This window comes from Nymphalis io, chromosome 30 (assembly GCF_905147045.1).
Source record: "Nymphalis io chromosome 30, ilAglIoxx1.1, whole genome shotgun sequence".
NCBI classification, from domain to species: Eukaryota; Metazoa; Arthropoda; class Insecta; order Lepidoptera; family Nymphalidae; genus Nymphalis; species Nymphalis io.
The window spans coordinates 878,286-904,743 of record NC_065917.1 but is presented as its reverse complement, the minus strand read 5'-3'; the positions used below and the strand labels follow the sequence as shown (position 1 = coordinate 904,743).

The 26,458-nt window shown below is 36.3% G+C and overlaps 2 protein-coding genes across 5 annotated transcripts in view; both read left to right on the top strand.

Moving 5' to 3' along the window:
- The window catches only part of LOC126780120 (Kv channel-interacting protein 4-like), a 55,195-nt gene extending 38,458 nt beyond the window's left edge, over window positions 1-16,737 (top strand). For 2 of the 3 annotated variants that reach the window (XM_050504387.1, XM_050504386.1), the window contains exons 3-10: window positions 3,952-4,088; window positions 6,823-6,892; window positions 12,012-12,082; window positions 13,243-13,455; window positions 13,693-13,861; window positions 14,165-14,594; window positions 15,425-15,488; window positions 16,114-16,737. In XM_050504387.1, the coding sequence (XP_050360344.1) occupies window positions 3,952-4,088; window positions 6,823-6,892; window positions 12,012-12,082; window positions 13,243-13,455; window positions 13,693-13,803 (602 nt within the window). In that variant the 3' untranslated portion in view covers window positions 13,804-13,861; window positions 14,165-14,594; window positions 15,425-15,488; window positions 16,114-16,737. Of the gene's footprint in view, window positions 1-3,951; window positions 4,089-6,822; window positions 6,893-12,011; window positions 12,083-13,242; window positions 13,456-13,692; window positions 13,868-14,164; window positions 14,595-15,424; window positions 15,489-16,113 lie in introns of all 3 variants that reach the window. The other variant, XM_050504388.1, reaches the window with a different exon arrangement.
- Window positions 16,738-23,435: 6,698 nt separating this feature from the next.
- LOC126780047 (uncharacterized) lies at window positions 23,436-26,142 on the top strand. Of its 2 annotated transcripts, XM_050504303.1 has the most exons (3): window positions 23,444-23,486; window positions 24,817-24,867; window positions 25,070-26,142. In XM_050504303.1, exons 1-3 carry the CDS (start codon window positions 23,471-23,473, stop codon window positions 26,056-26,058), a joined length of 1,056 nt encoding a protein of 351 aa, XP_050360260.1. In that variant the 5' UTR covers window positions 23,444-23,470; the 3' UTR covers window positions 26,059-26,142. The 2 variants fall into 2 exon arrangements, with proteins under 2 accessions (XP_050360261.1, XP_050360260.1); XM_050504304.1 differs by lacking the exon at window positions 24,817-24,867 and having other exon boundaries at window positions 23,436-23,486.
- Window positions 26,143-26,458: the final 316 nt, after the last annotated feature.

Genomic DNA, 26,458 nt, shown 5'->3' with positions numbered 1-26,458 from the left:
TCACATTTTAAGATCTTCGTGCCTAATTATGCTTTTAGAAGTGTATTGTGTGTGTGTGTTCGTACGGTGTTGGTGGATTTAAGAGAGCTGAGCCAAGCAAGCACGCTTTTCAAGTGCGTTATTTGTGCTTAAAGCTTTAGGAAATCAAAGTGATAAAATTGATTATGCCAGAAGCTCAGAAGGCCTTGCAGAGTCCTACTGAGTCAAAGTCAAAAATCTTTATTCAATATATAAGCGTTACACTTATTGATTGGCATAAATCTACCACAGGTTCGGAAATAAACACCTCGGACCTGAGAAGAACCGGCGAAAGAAACTCAGCGATTTATTGATTGAAAGATTTATTTACCACCTATTTTACAATAATTAAAAGTTATATACAATAAAAGAATTATATTTTTTTATGCTTTAGCACACGAGCGTTCATTAACGATTTTTTTGAATATCACAATTGAGTTTTTGAACGTTTTCTGGAATCCTGTTGTAAAAGCGTAAACATTGTCCCATAAAAGACTTACTAACCATGTGCTTGTTTCTGGTGTTAACACTGTACGTCAGTATTTCTGGAAAAATGTTTTAGGTTTTTGCGTATATTCATAACATTATCAAATATATATTGAGAAGCGACAGGCCTTATTGTAAGTTTAAATTCAAAGCGTGATTTATAAGCAAACAAATAAAGATGTTTGAAACGCAACAAAGAAATTGCAGCCATGTTTCACAATTAGCGTGTTTGTTTTCGAGGGACTGTAACTCGACAACGGCTTCAGTTTCAAGATCTGTCCGTGTTACAAGTTACGAACGGGGAACGGTGTGGTTATAATATCCTAACGTATAATGTCTTTTGAACTGATATCGGCCATGCTTAAAAGTAACTAGCGAATTAAAGTGGTGATATTTTAGTGCATATCTTTTTGCGCCAGCATCGGTGTTCATTAAATTATTTATTTTCATAATATATTTCGACGAAAATCCAATGGCCGTCTAGGTCACGTGACGTCACGTCACATCAGTTCTGTGTTTCGGTGTCTCAGTGTGGCACTCCTGAGTAGGTAAACATGTGTTCTCACGAAAAAGGAGAGACGATTCGCGGCTTAGCGTTCGCGGAATACACATCAAGCGGGGCGTTGTCCAAGCCCAAAAATCAACTAGAACAAAGAATTGTCAAATTTGAAATTGAAAGTAAGCGTATCATTGGGTGAAAGGGTGAGTGAGTCAGTGTAACTACAGGCACGATGGCGCATTGGTTAATATTTGTTACATCGCCAATGTCTACGGGTGACCACTTGCAATCAGGTGTCCCATTGGCCCGCCGCCTACCTATATTAAAAAGTAATATTTTTTGGATAAAAAAATCGCTTTTTCTTACGTTTCGAGCTCCACCTCGCTCGGCCACTTGTTCTCGTATTTTTAGCGTCTTTCATAAACATCTCGCTATGCAAACGCGAATTCCTGTATTCACGTAAACGTTTTTTTTCTCAAAGAACACTACCAATCTCTTTTTAAAGAAATAACTAATTTTTCTATTTATCCCTACAATTGAGAGTACAGCTTGTGTTGAGGGATAACAATAGCCCAATATTTAGGATCGAAATGGCCACTTTTACACAGTTAATTAGCCTCTAACCATTGCGTTATTGACGCTTCTGGCGTAGCGTTCGAATCGGCTTATATATTGAAAACCAGGGCGCTTTAATTTGAATAGAAAAGCATAGAAGTGGACTCGGTTATAGGACAATGTACTGTATTGTAGTTATCGTTGAGTGTCATATATGATACATATATACGACATTCAGCATTCAGAAGTGAAACTGATTTTATAAAAACAAACTCAAATTGGTCTTTTCAAAAATAGAACACCAAATCATATAAATTGATGTAAATTTCACTCGATTACTCATAAAAATCCAAATAACACTTGAACACATTCAACAAATCACAAGTCGCGCCAATAATTAATTAATTACTTTACATTTCTGTACACAAACAAAATGGCGGTTCGAAATTGGCACACGTCTTTTTTTTAACAACGCTGTTGTATGTATCAAGGAGTTTTCTAACTCTATTATTATAATAGCAAAACGGAAACGGTTAGTGACGAAAACCTTTAAATTGTTCCATTTTAACTTACATAATCTCTATTTTAACTATACATATAATATTAAGGTTAGTTAGCGGTAGCATAAAATGAAAAAATGGTGTTTTTATTTTGATAACTCGCGAGCAGTAATATTAACTTAAAAAGAGGCATTTATTTTGAAATCACTGACAAACACTTTAATTTCATATACAAAATATATACACATAACTATTTATATGCACTTTAGTTTTACTTAAGTTCCGTTAACAACTTCCGTAATGAGTATCGCAGATTCTTCAAGATGTCGACCAATGGTATCGCGACAGTTGAAGGTCAAAGTTGTTTATCTGTCTTTGTTCCTCTTGTAATTGGTCTAGGCTGTATAAAGTAGGGCAAATACGAATTGTTTATTTCTCTAGACAGAATGAAGCCAATTATTTGGCTTATATTCATTTGTTGTTTATTTTTGTATATTTTCCACTTCTAAGACGTCATGTCTCTCCACTCTCTACTCCCTTGCGACTATATACTTGACTTGGCTTGTCTGCCTCGTAGGCCTAGTGGTTAGATGTAAGGCCGCAAACCCGGAGGTCCTGGGTTCAAATCCCAGATAAAAAGTTTTTTTGGTTTTTCTGTTGAAAATTCACAATAGCAGCCCGGAGTCTGGAAGTTAGAAGTGTGTACACTGCCATACCTTAGAAAGTACGTAAAGCTATTGATCCTACGTCGGAACTCTTTCCGGTCGTGTCGGATCGCCGTCCCATCGGATTATGAGAGTTAGGGAATAGAGTGCACCTGTGTTTGCGCACACACTCGTGCACTATAATATCTCCTGCGTAGTTGGCTAATCTCTCTTGAGATTGGCCGCCGTGGCCGAAATACTTCTAGGCTAGGCTACATACTTCGTTGATTAATATATATCTATATATATGTATATGTATATTAACTAACGAACCTGTTTTATATACAATGAGTAAGTTAAGTATTACAGTACAGTACAGTAACAGCCTGTAAATGTCCCACTGCTGGGCTAAGGCCTCCTCTCCCTTTTTTGAGGAGAAGGTTTGGAGCTTATTCCACCACGCTGCTCCAGTGCGGGTTGGTAGAATACACATGTGGCAGAATTTCGATGAAATTAGACACATGCAGGTTTCCTCACGATGTTTTCCTTCACCGAAAAGCACGAGATGAATTATAAACAGAAATTAAGCACATGTAAATTCAGAGGTGCTCGCCCGGGTTTGAACCCACGTTCATCGGTTAAGATTCACGCGTTCTTACCACTGGGCCATCTCGACTGTTAAGTTAAGTATTGGTTTTCCTTAATTAAACATTTTTTCAATAATTATTTCAATTTTTTACATCTGAGTGACGTGATAGTTTAAAAAAAAAAATCGTATATATCGGATACAGTAGCGATTACAACAGCTTAAAGTGTATTTTAATGTAACGTATTTATGTATGTTTTTATATATTTTATTCGAAATGCATTTATTGTTTTACTTCAATTATACATGATTTCAATAAATAACGCTAAGCAAAAAGTTAACATACCACCGGGATATAAAAATGTATATTGTATATGAAATGGAGCGAATAGTTGTTGGTGAATCTAAATAAATAAATAACGAAATAAAAAAAATAAATATGAGAACCGAGGTACTCGCGAGAATTGACGTGTGAACACGTGAGCTCATATACTGATCTCACTCACACATTAACGCACTTATAATACAATAATTACGCTGACGTCATCTGACGCTCGAAATCTTACGCCTCACACGCTCGAAGTTTCAGTTAAGATGTTAACACATCAAAAATGTCTTTAAATGTGAATTGATAGTTGTAAAAGCACCTTTCGTAACTTGCAGATGAGGACTTTGAAGAGACCGGCTCGAATATCTGGTGTCCGGGGTCGCGGTACCGACCTGAACCGCCAGAGGCTCTGGCCAGGGCGTCCCACTTCACGCAGCACGAGATAAAACTTATGTATCGAGGATTTAAGCAGGTGAGATACAAATAATTGGTGCGTCTGGGTAGGTACCACCACCCACTCATCAGATATTTTAACGCCGAACACTTACTTAGTATTGTGGGTTTGAAGGGTATATAAGGACCTAACATTTTACATCCCAAGGTTGGTGATGCATTTACAGTGTACATTGCCGTTTTAAGACATATGGGTGGTGACCACTGACTATCAGGTGGTGGTTACCATTTGCTTCCTGTATTTTTCTCTGCCATGAATTCATTTTACAGATAAACGGAGATATATTCACGTTTTTAGTTTAATTAAAAACTTCTTTTTCTTGTTTTTCTGGCCGGTTCTCGGTAGAATCTACACGGCTTTAAATTAAATTTAATCTACTTGAATAAAGCATGTTATGTTTTGAAACTAATTGGAAATATACAAGCAATTGTTTTGTAACCGATTCCACTTCTAATTGGCTATCAATGGTTTGGACGCAGCGTGCACGAGCAGCTAACAGCCTCGTTATTGTGATTCAACGATCATTGAATTTCAATTTCAATTCATTCAAAGCATCTATGCTATTTCGTAAAACATTAATTAACGTTGTTACTGTATGACATTAACGTTACAACCTAAAACGTTATAAATATTTGATACTGGCTGGTTCCAGCTTCGCAAAAGAATAAAGTTTTACGTAATATATTTATATAACGTCGTAATAAGTAAATACACCAGTCGGCATGATTTTTTTCGAGATTTTCAACAATCATCACCATATCTCCAAACCATCCTCTAAAAACCACTCCATCCATCGGTGAGAACCGCATGAAAATCGATTAGTTTTTTTTATATTAGTCAGACCCACAGACGCGGGAGACTTTTTTTTATTTTAATAATATGTTTGATTTACGGTATAAGCCGCCTGATATAATATTCATATGGTACCAGTTCGTCCGGGGCTTCGTTCGCGTGTTCGGGGCACAATTATAAAAAAGTACACTATGTTATTTCTTGTTCAAGCGTGCTTCAAAGCAAATGTCAACATAATCAGTCCAGTGGTGTAGCCGAGAAAGCGTAAGAGAGAAACAGTTGCTTTCGAATTTATAATTAATATTCTAATGAAAGATATAAAAATTAAAAATTGAACAAAAAATATCAATTGCTTTTCTATATAATTAATTTATTATGTTCAAAAACATCATGTAACAATGCCTAAGCCAAATTCGATCAAATAAAGATAATAATTCAGTAAGTACTTTTTAGCTGTCACAAAGCGTCAAACGGGCAGCCATCTCGTGGTTGGACGTCATCGATGGATCGCCATTAATTTTAATTACGTTTGAATTATAATATAAGATGGATTTACCTAATGTCTCTACTGATACGCCAATATATATATAAAACATTAAAAACATTAGATAGCAGCGACAGTAAAAAAGAAAAAAAATTTTTTGTGGTAACAAATAGCCATATTAACTTTTAAAGAGGAAGATTTAGAAAGCACAGACGTACACTTCAATTTTATTTATTTATATAGATATTATACGGATGCAATTCCACTGTTTCTCATAATTATAAATAACAAATTACGTGATTAGTGAATTATAAATGATAGCGCAGAGTTTCACGTAAAGCTCTTTATAAGCTCATCGCTGTCGCGACATTAACTGAACTAAGCAAAGCTCATTAGGGGTCTTAAGTTAAATGTTTATTATTTTTGGCAGCAAAAAGTTTTTATATAAAACTTCATTATACTTACCATAAATAAAATAGGTGAAAAAATATGTCAAAATATATTTTTTCCACTGAATTTACATGTGCTTAATTTGTGATTATAATTCATCTCGTGCTTGACGGTGAAGGAAAACATCGTGAGGAAACCTGCATGTGTCTAATTTCATTGAAATTATGTCACATGTGTATTCTACCAACCCGCATTAGAGCAGCGTGGTGGAATAAGCTCTAAACCTTCTCCTCAAAAAGGGAGAGGAGGCCTTAGCCCAGCAGTGGGACATTAACAGGCTGTTACTGTACTGTACTATATTTTTTTTTAATGAAATGTACTGGTGGTAACACAGTTGGTGGTTTGTGGTCACTACTGCCTATAAATATTGACGCTGTAAAATATAGTTACCATTCCTTACATCACAAACCTCGAGACCTAAGGTTTTCTGTCTTGTGTCTGTGCTTACACTGGCTCATTCACCTGTCAAACTGGAATACAATACTACGTATTGCTGTGTCGCGATAGAATATTTGATGAAGTAAAAGGCATGCTTATACAAAATTTCTATATATTATATGTAATATAAATCGAAGTAGTATATGCACCAATCGGTTTAGTAATTATTTAATTATAAAAAATCAATCACACAAACATAACTTTTCACCTTTTTTATAGTATTGATAGGCGGACGAATATTTGGGACACTTGATAGTAAGTGGTCACCAACGCCCATAGACATTAGCGTTATAAGAAATTTTAACCGTTGCTTATATAGCCAATGCGCTACCAACCTTGGGAACTAAGATATTATGTATTCTGTAATTTCACTGGCTCACTCACCCTTCAAACCGGAACACAACAATACAACATACTGCTCTTTTACGGTAGAATATCTGATGAGTGGGTGGTACCTACCCAGAGGAGCTTGCACAAAGCCCTACCGGTAAACCACTAAACCACTTATAAACCACCACTATCACTTTATAATATTAGTAAGATATCCACTTTAATCCGTTTATTCAACCTGCTCCATTTTGTTTCCAGGAATGTCCGACGGGCGTGGTGGACGAGGAAGCCTTCAAGAACATCTTCTCCCAGTTCTTTCCCCTGGGGGGTAAGTACAACTCTTTAATATATAAGTCGAAAAACACCTAGAATCAGTAAAAAAAAAATACATTCGATTCTTTACTAAATATATAACTCACGTTAAAAAAAGCTTTAATAAATCACTCTTATCATAATGTACAGGATTATATAAATGGTAGAAGAGCTCGGAGTTAGTATTCGTTGATGTTCATACGGGACATATATATAATTGTATATGATTATTGGATTGCAATTGTATATGTACATTTTTAAAAACATAAAAAGAGTAACTATTGAGTTTCTGGCCGGTTCTTCTCGGTAGAATCTACATTCCAAACCGGTGGGTGTTTCATATTGAAACCAGTTTTCACCTAGGTCTGGGGGGCAGGTATAGTCATGGTAGTATGCGCAAGCGATCCCGTGACGTCTCCAGAAGAGACGGTATCGCTGGTATTCCGGTGCACTGGAGTTACAGGCGCCGGCGAGTCCTACATGAACCCCCGCCCACCACTTCCTATAGGGGAAACGCGTTACTCCGTTTTCCCCAAAGAGTAGCCCATTTCCAGTCCCAGACCTTCCTTAGGGTTCTATCCATATCAAATTTAATCATAATCGGTTCAGTGGTTTAGCTGTGGAAGCGTAACAGACAGATTTACGTTCGCATTTATACAATTAGTATAATTAAAATTGTAAAATGACGATGCTTGTGAGAGCGTACTTGAATGTACTTCACATGTAAATGTACTTCACATTTCGATTATAAAAATAGATAATTTGAAGGATTTGTTATTGATAACAAATTAATATTTAAGTGTGTAGTTCATCCAGCAAGGAGTAAAGGTAGACAAACCTTTGATGTACTTGTTAATCCCATGACTGGTCAAACGCCCTCCCTCGAGGAGTTGGTGAGTCCACACATAAAGGAACCACCCAACACGTGCATCCTGGTGGGTGGCGAACATCCTAACGATATTTACTTTCCTATGAACGATGTGACTTATTAAAACATCATGCTTAGTATTGTTGTCCAGTTTGAAGGGTGAGTGAGCCAGTGTTAACAGTCACAAGAGACATTCCCAAGGTTGGTGGTGCATTGACGACGTAAGGGATAGTTAATATTTTTCACAGCGCCAATGTCAACAGAACTTTTCCGAACCGATGTGACATAAAAACCTTTAAGAATAGTATAAATTATTTAGAGGCCGGAACCTGCAAGCCTTTCTTTATTGTAAACCATAAACATATAAAACATTATATGTTGTATAACGGTATAATTGAGAGAGTTTTTAAAATCATTACCAAGGCAGTCATATTACGGTAGCATGCGAAAGCGATCCCGTGGCGCTCTTCGCTAAGACGGAAAGGGTACCGCTGGTTTTTCAGTGGGTATTCCGATATTCCGATGATCGGGGCGCCGTGGGGGAAACACGTACCGCGTTTTTCCAGCGAAAGAAAAAAAAAGGTGGTACAGTCATAAATTAACATACAAATATATATATATAATATTTGGACGTGATATAAAAAATTAAACATCGGTTACAATTTCCTTTTTTTTTATTTGACAGCAGCCGATTGAAATGAATGACCCTCCAAGAAGGTAACAATGGTATTTATAATATCGGTTTGTGACGTCAGACTGCAATTTTCGCCACAAGTCACACAGCTATTTAAAAAAAAGTAAATTATAAAGCCAGCAATTGGTAACACATTGAATAATTATATTAAATACTTTATATCGTTGTTGCATTTTCTGACGTCATTTCCGTCGTAAAGTTTTATACTAAAGAAGTAATACACTTAAAAAAAAGTTCAAAGCGCCTCCGCATCGTATCCTATTAACTAGTTTAAAATAAACTCCAACTTCCGTAAACTCAACCACATCTGTTGCGAACATTTGCAATGTTAATTTCATTTCGTAATTAAAACTCTAACTATTCGTTATAAGTGTCATATTCGCTTGAGATTTTAATTTTGGTCTTATTTCGCTCAACTTATTCCGCTGACTTTGGTATGTATGTATTTTTAAAATATTTAAATTCAGCCGCATCGCTTACGTGGAGGAGCAAGCGCTTTGCATTTTATTATAATATCTTAAACGCAAAAACGAGATCTTCGCATAATATCGAAGACACCCCTTCGAGGGGGTGAATTTTTATTTATGCACAGCATAATGATTATATTCACAATATAGAATGAAAAACAAAATATTCTTTGAAATCAAAATCAAATGGAAAATTTATTCAAGTACGCTCACATAAGCTCACTGGATTATTGGTCTATATACCCAAAAAAAGAGAAATATAAAGAAACAAAATTTAAAAATATATTTATGTAGGTATATAAGTACTTTAAAAACGTCAGCTTACAAGATTTTATTAAATGTACATAAAGCTAACAAAGGCTAAAAATTCTACCAAGAGTAACCTGTCAGATACCTCCCTAAACTATTTCATTCGAAGGAGTAAAGATAAACAAACCTTATATTTACAAATTCCAAGCGATTCGCTAACAGCTCCGCTGTTTTACGAACTACAAACAGTATACTAATATTTAATAACTATACTAATATTATAGCCGAGATGGCCTAGTGGTTAGAATGCGTGAATCTTAACTGATGATCGTGGGTTCGAACCCGGGCAAGCACTGCTGAATGTTTGTGATTATATTCATCTCGTGCTTGACGGTGAAGGAAAACATCGTGAGGAAACCTGCATGTGTCTAATTATTGAAATTATGTCACTTGTGAATTCTACCAACCTGCATTTGAGCAGCGTGGTGGAATAAGCTCAAAACCTTCTTCTCAAAAAGGAAGAGGAGGCCTTAGCCCAGCAGTGACATTTACAGGCTGTTCCTGTACTAATATTATAAAGAGGTAAAGTTTGTGACGTTATAGGGGGTAATCTCTGGATCTACAGAACGATTTTGAAAACTCTTTGCTTTAGAAAGGCTTATAATTTGTGTTATAGGCTATATACTAACCCGAAAAATAAAAAGACCTGTTTGTGTTAGTCAAATTTTCAAAGTAATTTGGAGAAAATACGGTCGAACGGAAACGTTTCTTACGAACGCTGTCTTAACGATAAGAGATATATGATTAATTTCTAAAAAAAAGTTGTAGAGTTTGATAATGCCTACAAAAAAGTCAGCGACAGCATGTGTCTAACTTTTATATTTAAGTCACAAAAAGTAGTTTTTTATATTTAAAAAATATATATAAATCGTTAGGTCATGTTTATTGGTCCTATTTATTTATTATTTATTATAATATCAACATCAACAAGAAGTACACTAATAAATACAATTGAGTCTTTAAACATGACGTTATACAAATCAAGTGTCTCCTAAATTATAGGTGTTGCAAAATATGTCAACATTTCAAGTTAACAAAAAAATAAAAATTTTAAAAAGCAAAATATTTATAACAAATAGAAAAGACATTAACAATTAAATTATTGTAAAATTATCACTTGATTGGTATAAAATGAATAAAATATAAATATCTGAGAATTATTTGATTAAAAGCAAACAAAAGTAAGAGGTACATTTATAAATAAAGAAAAAGATGTTAAAAACAAAAATTTATATATTATTTTTATACATTATTATTGAGAAAAAAGGATATTTTTATTTACGAAACTGATTCAAATTATCATTAAAAATATCAATTTTAAGAGCTTCGTTTGACACATTTCGATATTATCATTTTTATCAAAATAAGTAAACTTATCGTCTCAAGTGTTTAAAACAAAAGACTTTTCCCTTTTATTGATTCAAATTAGGACGAATGGTTTAGGAAATAATACGATAAAGTATCTTGAGTTAAAATATATTGAGTTTTATTCTATTAGATTTTTATTCATATACAACACCTCAACATATTTAGAAATAAATTACTTTATCACCAATCAAATTTTATTTAGATAAAATTCTTTTTTTACAGTATGTTTTTTGGTTGCATAGTTTAGACATCATTTAAAATATCAAATACGCGAGACAATTTTATTAATGTTTGGCCAACGCGACTTTTGGCAGTCAGGAAATAAATCATAGCACTCAGTACTAACCGAACAACAAACATAATTTCATCACAAGTAAAAATGTTTACCGCCCAACGAAGTGGGCACTGGTCAGCTAGTCTTTATATATAACACGACACTGTTATACTTAACTACTTATATACACTTTAACTACCAAAGTTTCGTTAACAACTTCCATAATGAGTATCACATATTATTCAAGATGTCGACCAATGATATCGCGACAGTTCAATGTCAAAATTGTCTTGAATATGCTCTAGTTATTCTGTAATATTTACTTACAGCTTTGTTTACTTCCTAGTGAGTATAAAAGATATACAAGGAGTATTGATTTTATACTCACCCTGATATAACTCTAACTCTGCGTTCTGATGTTATTCGTAAGGTCAGAAAAAATGGTTTTTATTAATTGTAATTTTACTTATTGAAATTTACTTTGTAAGATCTTCTTGTATTAATACTTTGTGTATTATCTTTGTTGTCTGTAATAAAATGATTATAACACCTCAGCTATAAAAAACTAATGAAAGAATTTTATTAATTAATATTTATATTTTCAAAAAGCTTTGGTTTCCTTATGAAAAATATTAATTCTCCTAATTGTGATAGATGTGGACGTATTGAAGATCTACATGACTTGTTGATGGAATGTTTCAAGATGTGTTTGATTCTGTGATCAGAGAAAGTTACTCTTAAATAATTTAAAAGTATGTTTGTTCGATGTTGGATTAGTTGAGAGCATTATATCAGATCTTTTATCAGAATCTGCTAGAATGCTCCTAGAATTTTATCTAAAAGCAATAAAATAATAAGTGATGTTACAAAATATAGAAGATACAATGGGACTGGCGTGCCTGTGTAGGACAAAAGTCTCTAAATTAAATGAAGAATTGAAATATATACATATATATATTTATAATAAATTTATTTATTTATTGCTTTTAGATAAAATTCTAGGAGCATCCTAGCAGATTCTATATAATTTCTCATGTACATAAATTTATACGAAATTGTGTGTTTGTTTGTGTCAGTCGTGGATGTGTCAGGGTCTCTTTTCTCTCACTCTGTGTGTGTGTGTTTGAGATATACAAACAGTTCTATTGATTTCAGATGCGACACAATACGCCCATTACGTGTTCAACACGGTCAAACACAAGCAGACAGGGAAGCTAAACTTCGAGGTGAGCAAATCTCTCATTTAAAGTTTTATAAGCAATCTATAGACTAATTTAGCACGCATACATCAATCATCATGTAACGTAGCGTGTAACAACATAAGCTACACATACTTGTGTGTAAACACAACTAGACACACAAGTTACGCAAACCTGCTCCAGGAAGATACAGTAATGTGCATTTATCGGGAATGCTAAATTGCAATTTAGAAATCAGTTTCTTTATTATAATTCTTTTACGTTCAATATATTGTAAAGCTTACATCGAGTAAGTTGTACATTAAATTAAAATGTAAAATTAATTTTAATTAATTAAATTAGTTTTAAAATAGTTTTTGTTTTTTTTTCGGCCTTCCGTCTGTAGCTAACGTAACTCACACACATTAGAAGGGGCTGTTTGTTTTGTTGCGGTTGTATTAAAAGTGGACTAGCAAATGGGCCACCTCATGGTATGTGGTCATCGCCCATAGACATTAGGATAAGAAATATTAAACACACGTTACATCGCCAATGCCAACCTTGGCAACTTAGATGTTATGTCTTGTGCCTGAAGTTACACTGGCTCATTCACTCCAAACCGGAACACAACAATGCTAAGTATGCTGTTTTGCGGTAGAATATCTGATGAGTAGGTGGTACAGAATAACACTGTTATAGTTTTAAATAAAAGAAAACATCTCACTGCTGCTAACACGGCTATGGTCCCCTTTCGAGGAGAAAAAAGCTCATTCTAATTCGCTGCTTTAGTTGGAGTTGGTGAACATGAGTCAAAATTTCATCCGCTACATTTTTATTTAATTTTTATTAAAAAGTATAATAACAATGGCAGTTTTTTAAGGAATTCCTAATATTCTTCCTAAAATTATTTTAATTGGCGCTTACATAAAGCTTGTGTTAGGAGTGGGGACAACAAGGCGAATAGAACAGATCAGGATCGAACCCGCGACTGTGACGGCGCTAGGTAGCCCGTAAATCGTTGCATAATCACATGCAGGTTTCCTTACAACATATTACTTAACCAAGCACAAGATAAACAAAAACTAATGAAAGCTCCTTGGTGCTTGGATTTGAACCAATTTTTTCCGAACCGACGATTCAACACAGTGAACCATCATGTTTCAAGTTTTATTTTTAGGAGTTTTTTTAAACTAACCCTGACGTTTTAGGAGTTCCTCGATACCCTCTCTCGGGTGGCGCGTGGTTCTCGCCAGGAAAAGCTTTCCTGGGTGTTCGCTCTTTACGACGTGGATGGCGATGGCCGTATCTCCCGCAGCGAGATGCTGGCTGTGGTACGAGCCGTCTACGAGCTGCTGGGCCGGGCTGCGGCTCCTCCTTTACACAAAGCAGCCGCTGAAGATCACGTGGATCGGATCTTCCATGTGAGTCCACGACCCTGGTCGTGACGTAATTAACATAAACTAGTGTTTTCCAGATTATGGACATAATCATTATTGAAAATGTCGTCTCGGATGTTTCTTTTCTACACTAATTTTCAATTTACTTTTATCGATAACACAAAAGCTGGTGAATCAAGTCAAGCACACGCCAAAATAAAATAAAAAAATGTACATTTATACAATGAAAATGACCAGTTGTCGACGTGATTATCGTTCCAGTTGATGGACACGAACGCGGACGGCGTGGTGACCCCCGACGAGCTGGCGCGCTGGTGCGCGCGCGACCCCGCGCTGCTGCGCTCGCTGGACACGCTCGACACCGTGTTGTGATCCCGCGAGGAGCGCGACGCGTGCGAGACGTACGGCCGTCGCGACGTTCTCGCTGCCTGTTCGTGTACAAATATTACTCGTTTACAGATCTGTACTACACTTACATACATACATACATTTATGCTAAATATACTACCCACTTAATGTAGCGGATAGTGTAAGAGCTTGCGAGGTAACGAATTTTGATTCCAATTGTGACACTCGCTCCAAAACCGAGATCGGAGTCATCCACGTTCGGTAACACCTTATTTTTCATGATCTCCTAGTACACAGTCATTAAATAAATCGTTATTAATTTAGAAGTGCTACTGTGATCTCCGCCTTTATTAAGATATTTATGAATTAATTATCGTACTTCCAGTACCCGTCGACACGGACACGCTCGGGACTCGATCGACAAACTTAGACGACAAATCTTCGACGAAAACCTTCGACAAATCGAGAACAACATCAACGACATCGATCAACACATCCAAAACTGACAAAGACAGCACCGCAGACTCCAAGACCAACCTCAACAAGTGCAGCGGGCGGGTGGTGGCGAGCGTGCGGGCTCTGCCGCGCTCCTTGCCTGTGCCCAGCTCGCCCCTCCACGCAGGAACCAGCTCGCCTCGACAAGCGGGGACCAGCTCTCCTCGACACGCGGGGACCAGCTCGCCTCGACACGCGGGAACCAGCTCTCCCCGACACACAGTGACCAGCTCCCCGCGACGCGCGACGTTCTCCAGCTCTCCTGGGTCTATGCGCCCGGTGGGGACGCCTCCCCCACCTCCACCGAGGAACATAAGACGGTAAGTTTCATTTACACAAACTTTTCAAGGCATTGTGCAAGCCCGTTTTGGTAGAAGACCCATAAGAAACCACTCTACACTTATTCTACCACCAACCAACAGTATACATCAATCAATCAACAGCCAATCGTTGTTTACTGCTGAACATAGGCCTCTCCCAAGGTGCGCCAAAGCTCCCTATCCTCCGCCTTCCGCATCCAGTTGGTGCCCGCCACCTTCTTAAGGTCGTCGGTCCACCTGGCTGGAGGGCGCCCTACGCTGCGCTTGCCGATTCGCGGTCTCCACTCTAGGACTCGTCTGCTCCAACGGCCATCCGTTGGAGTCCTAGACATACGTGACCAGCCCACTGCCACTTCAGCCTGCTAATTTTGCAAGCTATGTCGGTGACTCCGGTTCTTTTCCGGATAATCTCATTTAATAATTATTTAATTATTAAATTTAATAATTTAATTATTTCAACATTATTGTTGTTCTAAATTAAAGGGTGAGTGAGTCAGTACATATATGCTAACTTTATAATGATCAGCCAAATGGTGTTGAAGTCAATTAACCTCACACACATTAATGAACATACCTTTATATACATATATGTCAATTACATTAATGATTGTATGAAGATACATTGAATTGAGAAAATGAATGATTGGTGGTTATCGTCTACAGCGCTCCTTTCCTTTTTCTGTCACAGATCCCATCCCCACACAATAAATTCGTTACTTTTTATTTAAAAACCAAATTATTCAGTAGATATAATTTATATGGCAGAACAAGGTTTGCTGGGTCAGCTAGTATATCTATGTATATATAAGGTATATGTTTGAATGTTTCAGACAAGACTCGTCAGCCAGTTCAACACAGAGTCCACCAGCTGTTCCAGTCCGGATGACTATGAATGTAAGTTATAAAAAAAATAAAAAATAAAAATGTAAATTTCAAAAAAGTATGTAATTATATAATCTGCTATAAGTTGGGGAGGAGTTGGTTATTCTTCTATTATGGATGATGTACAAACAACTGGACAGTTTTTTTGAGCCATAGCTAAGACAAAGTCAGTTCATCCGTTTGGCTTACACTCCCTGCCTCGGATAGCACGTAAATTCATCTGTTCTTATCAGATTGCTGATCCATTTGATCATGAGTGTGCATTTGTATCTCTTGCGCAGTTGGCTAACCACCGTTACGAATGGCTCCCGTGACCGGAATAGGTCAGGAGGACAGTTTTACTCATTCGACATTCTACCGCAAAACAGCAGTACTTGGTATTGTTGTGTTTCGGTTTGAAGGTTGAGTGAGCCAGTTTAATTACAGGTACAAGGAACATAACATCTAAGTTTCCAAGGTTGATGGCGCATTGGCGATGCGATAAGCCATGGTTAACATTTCTTCCAATGCCAATGTCTATAGACGTTGGTGACCACTTACCATCAGGTGGCCCATATGCTCGACCACCTACCTATATTTAATTAAACAGCATCATATCTGTCAACCTCCTTATATTAATAAAAATACTATGTTGCAGGTGACGGAGAACACAGCGAGGAAGACGAAGAGAAAAACGAGTAAGACGCCTCAATGAGATGTGATCTGGTGCTTTGGATGCTGGGAACAAATCTTACATGCTTCTTTAATTATTACTTGGACATATCTAGATATTAAACAAATCTAATTATTATTTAATTACAAATTGTCTAACTTCAGATTGATAAAAATGTTCGATTTCACGTGTAATGTACGTTAACAATGTTATCTCATTCTTTCGAATGTCAAAACAATGACGTCAGAAAGAGATAGATCGATGTTTAACTACACACTCGTTGAACAACGTTAATACGGCCAAATGTATGTGATGTTGGAATCATTGCGGATTTCAATAAGACCGATTCTAAAATGACTTATGAACTTACGTTATAGTATATAACATAAGCCTTATTCTTAATTTATTAATAAATACTTAGGTGTTTTCATCATCTCCGAATAAAAAAACTGCATCGTACACGACGGAACTTCTTAAAATATATTTCTCTCTTTCACTTTCTCGTAAGCGTAACGCGCCTCAGTTTTCTGATAATGAAATAGCGGACACGACTTATATATTATAAGTATATAATACAATTTGTAATTGAATGGATCATATTGTTTTGATATTGCAATTTATTGATGATCTGCTTATCTATACGTATGTCATTATTTTGTCCGCTGTGTCCATTGTACTTGGTGGTAGGGCTTCGTACGATGGTTAGGTACCACCCGTTCAACATAATATATTATACCGCCAAACAACAATACTCAGTATTCTTGCGTTCCGATTTGGAGGGTGAGTGAGCCAGTGTAACTATAGCTACAAGGGATATACCATCTTAGTTACCGTGGTTGGTGGCGCGTTGATGTTAGGAATGCTTAATATTTCTTACAGCGCTAATGCTGATCACTTACCAACAAGCACCTTACTTGCCAATCTACCTACCTAATACAATAAAATAAAATGAACTTCTCCAAATTATACATATTCAATCAACATGAAAAAATATATAAAATGTTTTTATACAATCCACTTAGATGCAACTGGCCTCTAGATGGCGCTGCAGCACAGCAACTATTTTTTCACTCTTCTTCTTCTTCTGCCTAGCGTTTTCCCGGCCTAGTAACGCCAGGGTCCGCTTTCCTGCATCTATGCCTCCACTTTGCCCGATCTAAAGCGTCCTCCTTAGTGAGATCGTCTCTCTCATGTCGTCCCTCACAACATCAAGCCAGCGCTTCTTGGGCCTGCCGCGGGATTTTTTTTTTTTTTTTATAGAATAGGAAGGCGGACGAGCATATGGGCCACCTGATGGTAAGTGGTCACCAATGCTCTTAGACATTGGCATTGTAAGAAATGTCAACCATCGCTTACATATCCAATGCGCCACCAACCTTGGGAACTAAGATTTTATGTCCCTTGTGCCTGTAATTACACTGGCTCACTCACCCTTCAAACCGGAACACAACAATATCAAGTATTGCTGTTTTGCGGTAGAATATCTGATGAGTGGGTGGTACCTACCCAGACGAGCTTGCACAAAGCCCTACCACCAGTAAATAGGATCTCGGGCCTTCGACAACAAAGTCCAGGCATCGGTTCCCGACATAGTCTAGTGGTCTGCGGCTAATGTGGCCAAACCAACGCAGACGGCTCTCTTGTAACTTATCCGCTACATCGCAAACGCCAAGTCTACCACGGATGTGTTCGTTACGAATGCGATCTAGTCGCGTAACGCCACACATCCACCGCAGCATCTTCATTTCCGCGACGTGAAGTTGCTGAACGTGTCTCGCGAGCGCTGGCCACGTCTCGCCGACGTACAATAAGAATGGTCGGGTGATGCACTTGTACACAAGGTCCTTTAATTTCACCGGCACCCTGCGATCACAGATTACCCTGGCGACTTCCCGCCATTTTTTCGTCATTTCACTATACAGTACAAATGTTTATTAGGTTATCAAAGTTACATTGAAATCAGTTTAGATATTTAAATGTGTTCATAGTTAAGACAAACAATAAATTGCAATATCACAAAGAAAAATTCAATAAATATAGTTCTTAAAATTCTCTTCAAAGTCTATTAGTATTAAAATCTTTGCATGAAGCTAAAAGTTCTATCGAAATAGTTTTAAAATTTTCCACGAATTTCGGTCCAAAAAATTCATTATAATATAATTTTAGAAAAGATAATACGTATATATAAAATTAGAATGTACGTCTGTTGAAGTTTATAACGAATTCGTTGTATAACCTATTCCAATCGAAGGAGTCATCATCTTTACTTTGATTTACACATTCCATACGATTCTCTACCAGCTCCGCTGTATCGTACACCACAAACAGTTCTCGATCAATATATCTCTATGCATAACACTTAGTTTTACTTACAAAGTTACGATAACAAATTCCATAATGAGTATCGCAGATTTTTCAAGATGTCGACCAATGATATCGTTTCATTCAGGGTCAAAGTTTGTCATCTGTCTTTGTTCCTCCTGCGGTTGGAAGAGCTTATAGTGTATTGTGTATCGTGAGCATACAGACAGCGGATGGACCTTAATAAAGTTTATTTTTGGTAGTTAACCAAAGACAAGCTTGAAAATTATAGATATTTAAAGACAATTTTTCTCTATGTCTGTCTCTATGTATATAGGTATCTTTATATATATATATATATAAGGAAAATTTAAATATATTTAAATTCTTTAGCTAAGCCGAATTTAATATCTTACTTAATTAAAAACCTTGTGTAGTGGAGATGAAAAATATTATATTTATATAACTTTAAAATTAGTATTTCCTATTAAGGAGGCTATTCACCTGTCGGACAGCCGGTAAAGAGGGGTGGGGGGTGAACATCGAGGTCCTAAGTTCAAAGCCAATAAGTAATTGTTTCTTTCCTAACATTCATAAAAAAAAATACTTTCAACCACGTCTCTTTACCTCTGGCGGCCTCTGGTAAGAGGTTAGAATAAAATGTATCATAATTTTATTATAAAACAAAAATATCGCTAAAATATTTTCGAATTTCAACAATAATTAGGTAATTATTTAATTAATTTTTTAAGTACTAACGAGGCAATTAATAATTAATTTTAAAATGTTCAAAACTTAAAACTATCAGCATTTCTCGTCAATTCACTGTTAGAAATAACAACACGTGCCAATTAAGTAGTTATATATATGTATATTCAGCATCCAGAAGTGAAATTCATTTTTAAAAAACCTCGAAATGGTCTTTTCAAAAATAGAATACCAATAATCATATAAATTGATATAAATAACTCACTTGATTACTCATAAAAATCCAAAAAACACTTGAACACATTCAACAAATTATAAGTTGCGCCAATAATGAATTACTTTACCTTTCTGGCAAGACAACAAAATGGCGGTTTGAAATTTGCGCGTTACTTTTTTTTAACAACGCTATTGTATTGATCATGGGATCTCTTGTATTATATATGTGTATGAATATATATGACAGATGTGATGTGTAAGGACCTTAAGCTCATAATGAATTAAGATAGATAGAAGCTTTAAAAACACTGTGAACGGAGCATTATATACTATGCTTAAGGCGTTGCACAAACGTGAACATTTTTGTGTCTTGTGTCTGATACTAGCTATTATTTGAATATTTAATTTTCATACAATCAATATGAACTTCTCACACGTAGACACTTTTTGTGTCCAGATGCTTACAAAAACGCCTGTGGATGTCCCACTGCTGGGCTCCTATCCTTTTTTTTGAGGAGAAGATTTGGAGCTTATTCCACCACGCTGCTCCAATGCGCGTTCGAACCAACGAAGATCGGTTAAGATTCACGCGTTCTAACCATTGGACCATCTCAGCTTTTTGACTGGACACATATCAATAGAACTAAAAACTAAAAGTATAATCAACACAATTCGTGTTTCTTCGTCGACATCCACCGTGAAACTGACGAAAAAGGAGCAACGAATTGTTACCAGGGACCAGAGTTAGCAATCGACTGTGTCCGGTTGCCGCTATCGAACACGACGAAGGTCTTCGTTTGCTCAGCGCCTAACTGAAAACAATACCAAACCAAAATATATATAACAGTAACCAGTAACAGCCTGTTAATGCCCCACTGCTGGGCTAAGGCCTCCTCTCCCTTTTTGAGGAGAAGGTTTTAGAGCTTATTCCACCACGCTCCTCCAATGCGGGTTGGTAGAATACACATGTGACATAATTTCAATAAAATTGGACACATGCAGGTTTTCTCACGATGTTTTCCTTCACCGTCAAGCACGAGATGAATTTTAATCATAAATTAAGCACATGAAAATTCAGTGGTGCTTACCCGGGTTTGAACCCATGATCATCGATTAAGATTCACGCGTTCTAACCACTAGGCCATCTCGGCTTTTCATTCTTTATCTGTGTTGTTAAGTTATAATAAGTATAAAATAGATTTTTTTTTCTTATAGAATATAGGAAGGCGGACGAGCATATGGGCCACCTGATGGTAAGTGGTCACCAAACGCCCTTAGACATTGGCATTGTAAGAAATGTTAACCATCGCTTACATCGCCAATGCGCCGCCAACCTTGGGAACTAAGATGTTATGTCATTTGTACCTGTAATTACACTGGTTTACTCACCCTTCAAACTGAAACATAACAATACCAACTCGTGAAACTTTGCATACAGACCGGGGTACTGGTAACGACACAGTCACAGTGAGATAGAACACCCTACCTACTCACACGCGAAGCCGCAGGCAGAACCTGGTAATATTCATCATTAGTCTGTTGTTAGTTATATGTTTAGTTATATAAAAATCCAAGATTGCCTATGCCTATTGCCTGTATGAGCGCGTGAATCTTAATCGATGATCATGGGTTCAAACCCGGGTAAGCATCACTGAATTTTCATGTGCTTAATTTGTGATTAAAATTCATCTCGTGCTTGACGGTGAAGGAAAACATCGTGAGAAAACCTGCATGTGTCCAATTTTATTGAAATTATGTCACATGTGTATTCTACCAACCCGCATTGGAGGAGCGTGGTGGAATAAGCTCTAAAACCTTCTCCTCAAAAAGGGAGAGGAGGCCTTAGCCCAGCAGTGGGGCATTAACAGGCTGTTACTGTTACTGTTACACAGATAAAATATTAATATTGTTACTTCACAACATTAGATATGAAATATAATTTGATGATTCATTTGAATATAAAGTTTATTAACGAATAAAAAATATTTAAATTGTAAAGTTTGTATTCGCCCATGAATCGCGACCGCGAACTCTAGCAGTGATTCGTTATATTTATTTATTTTTACTTGTAATCAACAGCGTTATAAAAATGATATTAAAATGTTATTCTATATTATTTGTTTTTACCGTGGCTCTCAAATCAATATTATAAATTAATAATTGTGTTTAAGCAACTCCAAGTGTTATAAAGATTTAAGTATACGATAAAAAAGTCTTCTTTCAATTTCTTTTAATGAAATTGATATAGGACCTTGGAGTTATCTTGAAACAATATATAAAGAATCATGAAACAAACGGGCCGGTTGGCGTGGTTGGTAGATACTTGCCTTTCACGCCGAAGGTTGTCGGTTCGATTTCCACCCAGGACAGATATTTGTGTGCATGAACATGTCTGTTTGTCCTGAGTCTGGATGTAATTGTGTATATAAGTATGTATTTACAAGACAAAAGTAGTATATGTTGTATATCAGTTGTCTGGTTTTCATAGTACGAGCTCTGCTTAGTTTGGGATCAGATGGCCGTGTGTGAATAATGTACCAAAATATTATTATTATTATGCAAAAAAATTTCATAAATATATAGCTACACGCGAATGTATATATAATAAAATCCTTCTCTTTTGAACGTGAAATGAAACGTTACACAATGTGTCATTGTGGCTTATAAAACAACTACATTCGCCCGCGTAAAGCTTCATACCTTCGATCAAGTATCAGTGGTTTAGCTTTAATAGCGTAACAGACATACAGAGTTGCTCTCGCAATTATAATATCAGTATAGATATTGTGCAATAGCTTTGCAATTTGTTTTATAAATAACTTCTTCGTTCACGGTGTGATGTCAATATTGTTTTTGCTTTTCAATGATTTTATTATTCTTCGAATGATTATTCGTTGGATATACGACTTGAAAAATGCGTGAATCTAAAGACCATACTTCTCGCAGATAATTCACAGATATATATCTATATACTATAACATGTTTATTCAACAAAACTTGATATTTCTTGGACTATTAGCTGAGTCAGGATTCACAACCTAAAGTCAGTAAAATTATCGTACATATAAAAAAAATGATTATATAAAAAAAACAAGAACCCAAAAATACGCAATATATACGGTAAACATGATCAAATTCAAAATGATAGCATCTGCCACCACTCCACGTCTTACCAAGTTCGCTGATTGCCAGACAGCAGCAACCAATAAAAGGATATGAACGTCTGCAATGACAGTAAAAACAATTGTAATTGAGTAGTGTAATATCAAATTTTGCATCATAATGCATTATTGTACCATCGTAATTCGTACGTAGTCATGAAATATCGTACTTGTACGATAATTATCGTACGTTTGGGAACCCTGAGCTGAGCCAATAAAGTCAGCAATACAATCCGCTAAGTAAACGCCGGTCATAAGTATTCCTCCCACGATAGAAAGGCGAGTGTTGCCCGATTGCAGAAATTTAAAAACAATTAGCTTGTGATACGAACTCCATCTGTCAAATCGTTAATATGTATTTAAAATATTCTTATATAAATAAGGGTATTATTATATTATGTGATAAATATTATAGATTCTATTTACTTAAATAAATCTTCTATTTCAAGTTGGATCACTCATCTGAGTTTCATTTGTGTGTGAATGTTTACCTTCCTATTTGTATCCTGGCTGTTGTGCACGGTGGTCATTCTCAAGGGAGACTTGGTACGGCCCACTTATTATATATTATTTAAACAGCAATACCTGTTATTGTGTTCTGGTTGGAAGGGCGATTGAGTCAATGTACCATATAAAAGGCATAACATCTTAGTAACCAATATTGATGTCGCTGATGATGCTTACACTCTATGGGCGATGGTCACCTAGCATCAGGTAGCCTATTTGTCTGCCTACTTATTAGAATAAAAAAAGTAATATTTAAAAATAAATACTAATATAATTACTTAACGAAGTGCGTTTCTGTCATGCGATAATTTGATAATTCGTGTTAATATAGTTGAATGTTGATTAAGTCTTAATGAAAGGTTTAATCGTAATCGGAACGAACCGTAACGAGTAACGAGCCGTTAATATAAGTGACCGAGCTACTCGCTTGACGCACTGGATAAGTAGACATGGCACGGACCGTAGGTGAGTTAGTTGATTATTAGTAGTTATAGATACAGTAACAGCCTGTTAATATCCCACTGCTGGGCTACGGCCTCCTTTCCCTTTTTGAGGAGAAGGTTTTGGAGCTTAGCACGCTGCTCCAATGCGGGTTGGTGGAATACACATGTGGCAGAATTTCAGTGAAATTAGACACATGCAGGTTTCCTCACGATGTTTTCCTTCACCGTCAATCCGTAACAGCCTGTGAATGTCCCACTGCTGGGCTAAAGGCCTCCTCTCCTCTTTTTGAGGAGAAGGTTTGGAGCTTATTCCACCACGCTGCTCCAATGCGGGTTGGTAGAATTCACATGTGGCAGAATTTCAGTGAAATTAGACACATGCAGGTTTCCTCACGATGTTTTCCTTCACCGTCAAGCACGAGATGAATTATAATCACAAATTAAGCACATGAAAATTCAGTGGTGCTAGCCCGGGTTTGATCCCACGATCATGGGTTAAGATTCATGCGCTCTTACCACTGGGCCATCTCGGCTTGTTATAGATTAAGGTTAATATACCACTGCTGGGGTAAGGCCTCTCGTTTTTTGCAGTCAGTTAATAAATTTGGGCTCGAATGTGGGTTGGTGAATACACATGGTAGATATTGATCTGGCACATGCAGTTTTCCACAAATCCAAATTAGGCACGTGAAATATCAAAAACCATATCTGGTCTGGGTTTGAACTAAGATTCAGGTGGTACTACGATACTCGGTCCATTTGATGTTGCTAATAAGCAACATCAAAAAGCCGAGATGGCCTAGTAAAAAGCCGAGATGGCCTAGTGGTTAGAACGCGTGAATCTTAACCGATGATCGTGGGTTCAATCCCAGGTAAGCACCACTGAATTTTCATGTGCTTAATTTGTGATTATAATTCATCTCGTGCTTGACGGTGAAGGAAAACATCATGAGGAAACCTGCATGTGTCTAATTTCATTGAAATTATGTCACATGTGTATTCTACCAACCCGCATTAGAGCAGCGTGGTGGAATAAGCTCTAAACCTTCTCCTCAAAAAGGGAGAGGAGGCCTTAGCCCAGCAGTGGGACATTAACAGGCTGTTACTGTACTGTACTGTAATAAGCAACAGATAAACGCGGCTTCGACTTAAATAATAGTAATTAGGTGCTATATAATGTTGGGGGTGGCTTCCAACACCCTGAGAAAACTCTAACCTAATAATATTATCAAAGTAATTTTATCCGTGTTTCGTATTTGTAACAAATTTTGTCTAGGCTTTCTTTTAAAGTTTGTTTTCACTTGTTTTATGAAAAAAAATAATTATATTTCTTTTTATTGGCTGTTGTCTAGCTGAGTCTGTAACGGCCTTGTTGTTGGAAGTAGACTTGCTGCATAAAGTAGGTAAGCTATTGTATTTACCAGGCAATATACCAACTCGCCTCACTATCGCATATCACCTTCTGACATTTCACGACCGTTCTGCGGTGAGTGTTTGTTCTTACGGGCTAGCTCTACTGAATATAGAAACTTAGAACGAAATTGTAATAATTTCAGATCTTTTTACCAATATTCAATCAAGTAATGAAAACTATATTTTTTACAGCTTTAGTAATAATGATCCTGCAAATAACTTCGAGTCGATGTCGCAATATCGACACTACAAACAAACACTTAGACGATGCGTCACCTGTCGTCGCTGAACACTTCGTTCCAGACACCTCGTTTGAAGGTCATTATCAGGATCAATTTAATGAACTCAAAAAGTATCTTAAAATTATACCATTCAAGGGAAACGGGGATTTGAAAAATAACACAATTTTCCCTAGTGATTATGAAGGCGACATAGATTTTCCCATAGCTGTTATTCTGGCTTCTCATTTAGAAGAAAATATGAGAGATGATTTGAAACATATTAATATAAATGATTATTTGACTGAAATTATTAAAAATTCATATAAATTTGATAGAAATAAAGATGTTAAAACTGAAACGGAAAAACATTCCGAACTCGCAATAAACAAAGGTGAAGACGAAGACATATTGAAACCAGAAGAAATTAAGCTTGACAATGTTAAATATAAACCAACAATAAATGATAAAATAACTGATTTAGAATCTACAGCATCCAATAACGACATAGATATCAAGAATATCTTAAATAACTCAAATATAAAACCGAAGGTTCATACAAATATAAAAACGAAGGTTCTTACAAACCTAAATAAGTCGATGGAAAATGATGATAATATTGAAAGTGTTCATACAAATTCTGAGGATGTAACTCCTGACAACCATTCACACAAAAACGTATCAAATACAAAAGGAGTCAGAAATAAAAATGAAACGAAAACGGATAACCACAGAACATTACAAACAGATGAAGATTTGACAGTGAATGATTTGATAAAATCAATTCACCATTTTGATACACATAGTGAACAAAGCGATACGGACCGAGGTCATTTAATAAATAAAACATTTGAAGTTATATCACCAGAGTATCATAGGATGTTAAGACATAAAGGGTTCAATAGAACTAACGAGGATTTCCTACAAAACAATTATATTCTGAAATTTGTTTTCAATTTGTAAAGTTCAATAGTACACTTATCTCTGTCTATAATTTGAGTTATTCAAAACGGATTAAATCTATACAAATAAATAAAATTGAAGCGTTTGTCTGTGATTTCAAAATAACTGCCTCTCTTTTATATTTAATATGCCTATTTGCCAAAACCTTTTGGCTTGGCTGAAAATTACATAAAATTTCCTCACAATGTTTTCCTTCACGGAGCACGGCTGAATTAAAAACACCAATTCTGTGGCGCTTATCCGAGTTTGAAGTCTGTATCATCGTTTAGAATTCATCTCTTGGGTTTTTCTAGGTAGATTCTTAGTAGCCGTTCGGAGTCTGGAATGCGGCAGCATATGCTACCACGCCTCGGATAACACGACAAGATGTTGTTTCAGAAGTCATTCGTTCAGTCGTGTC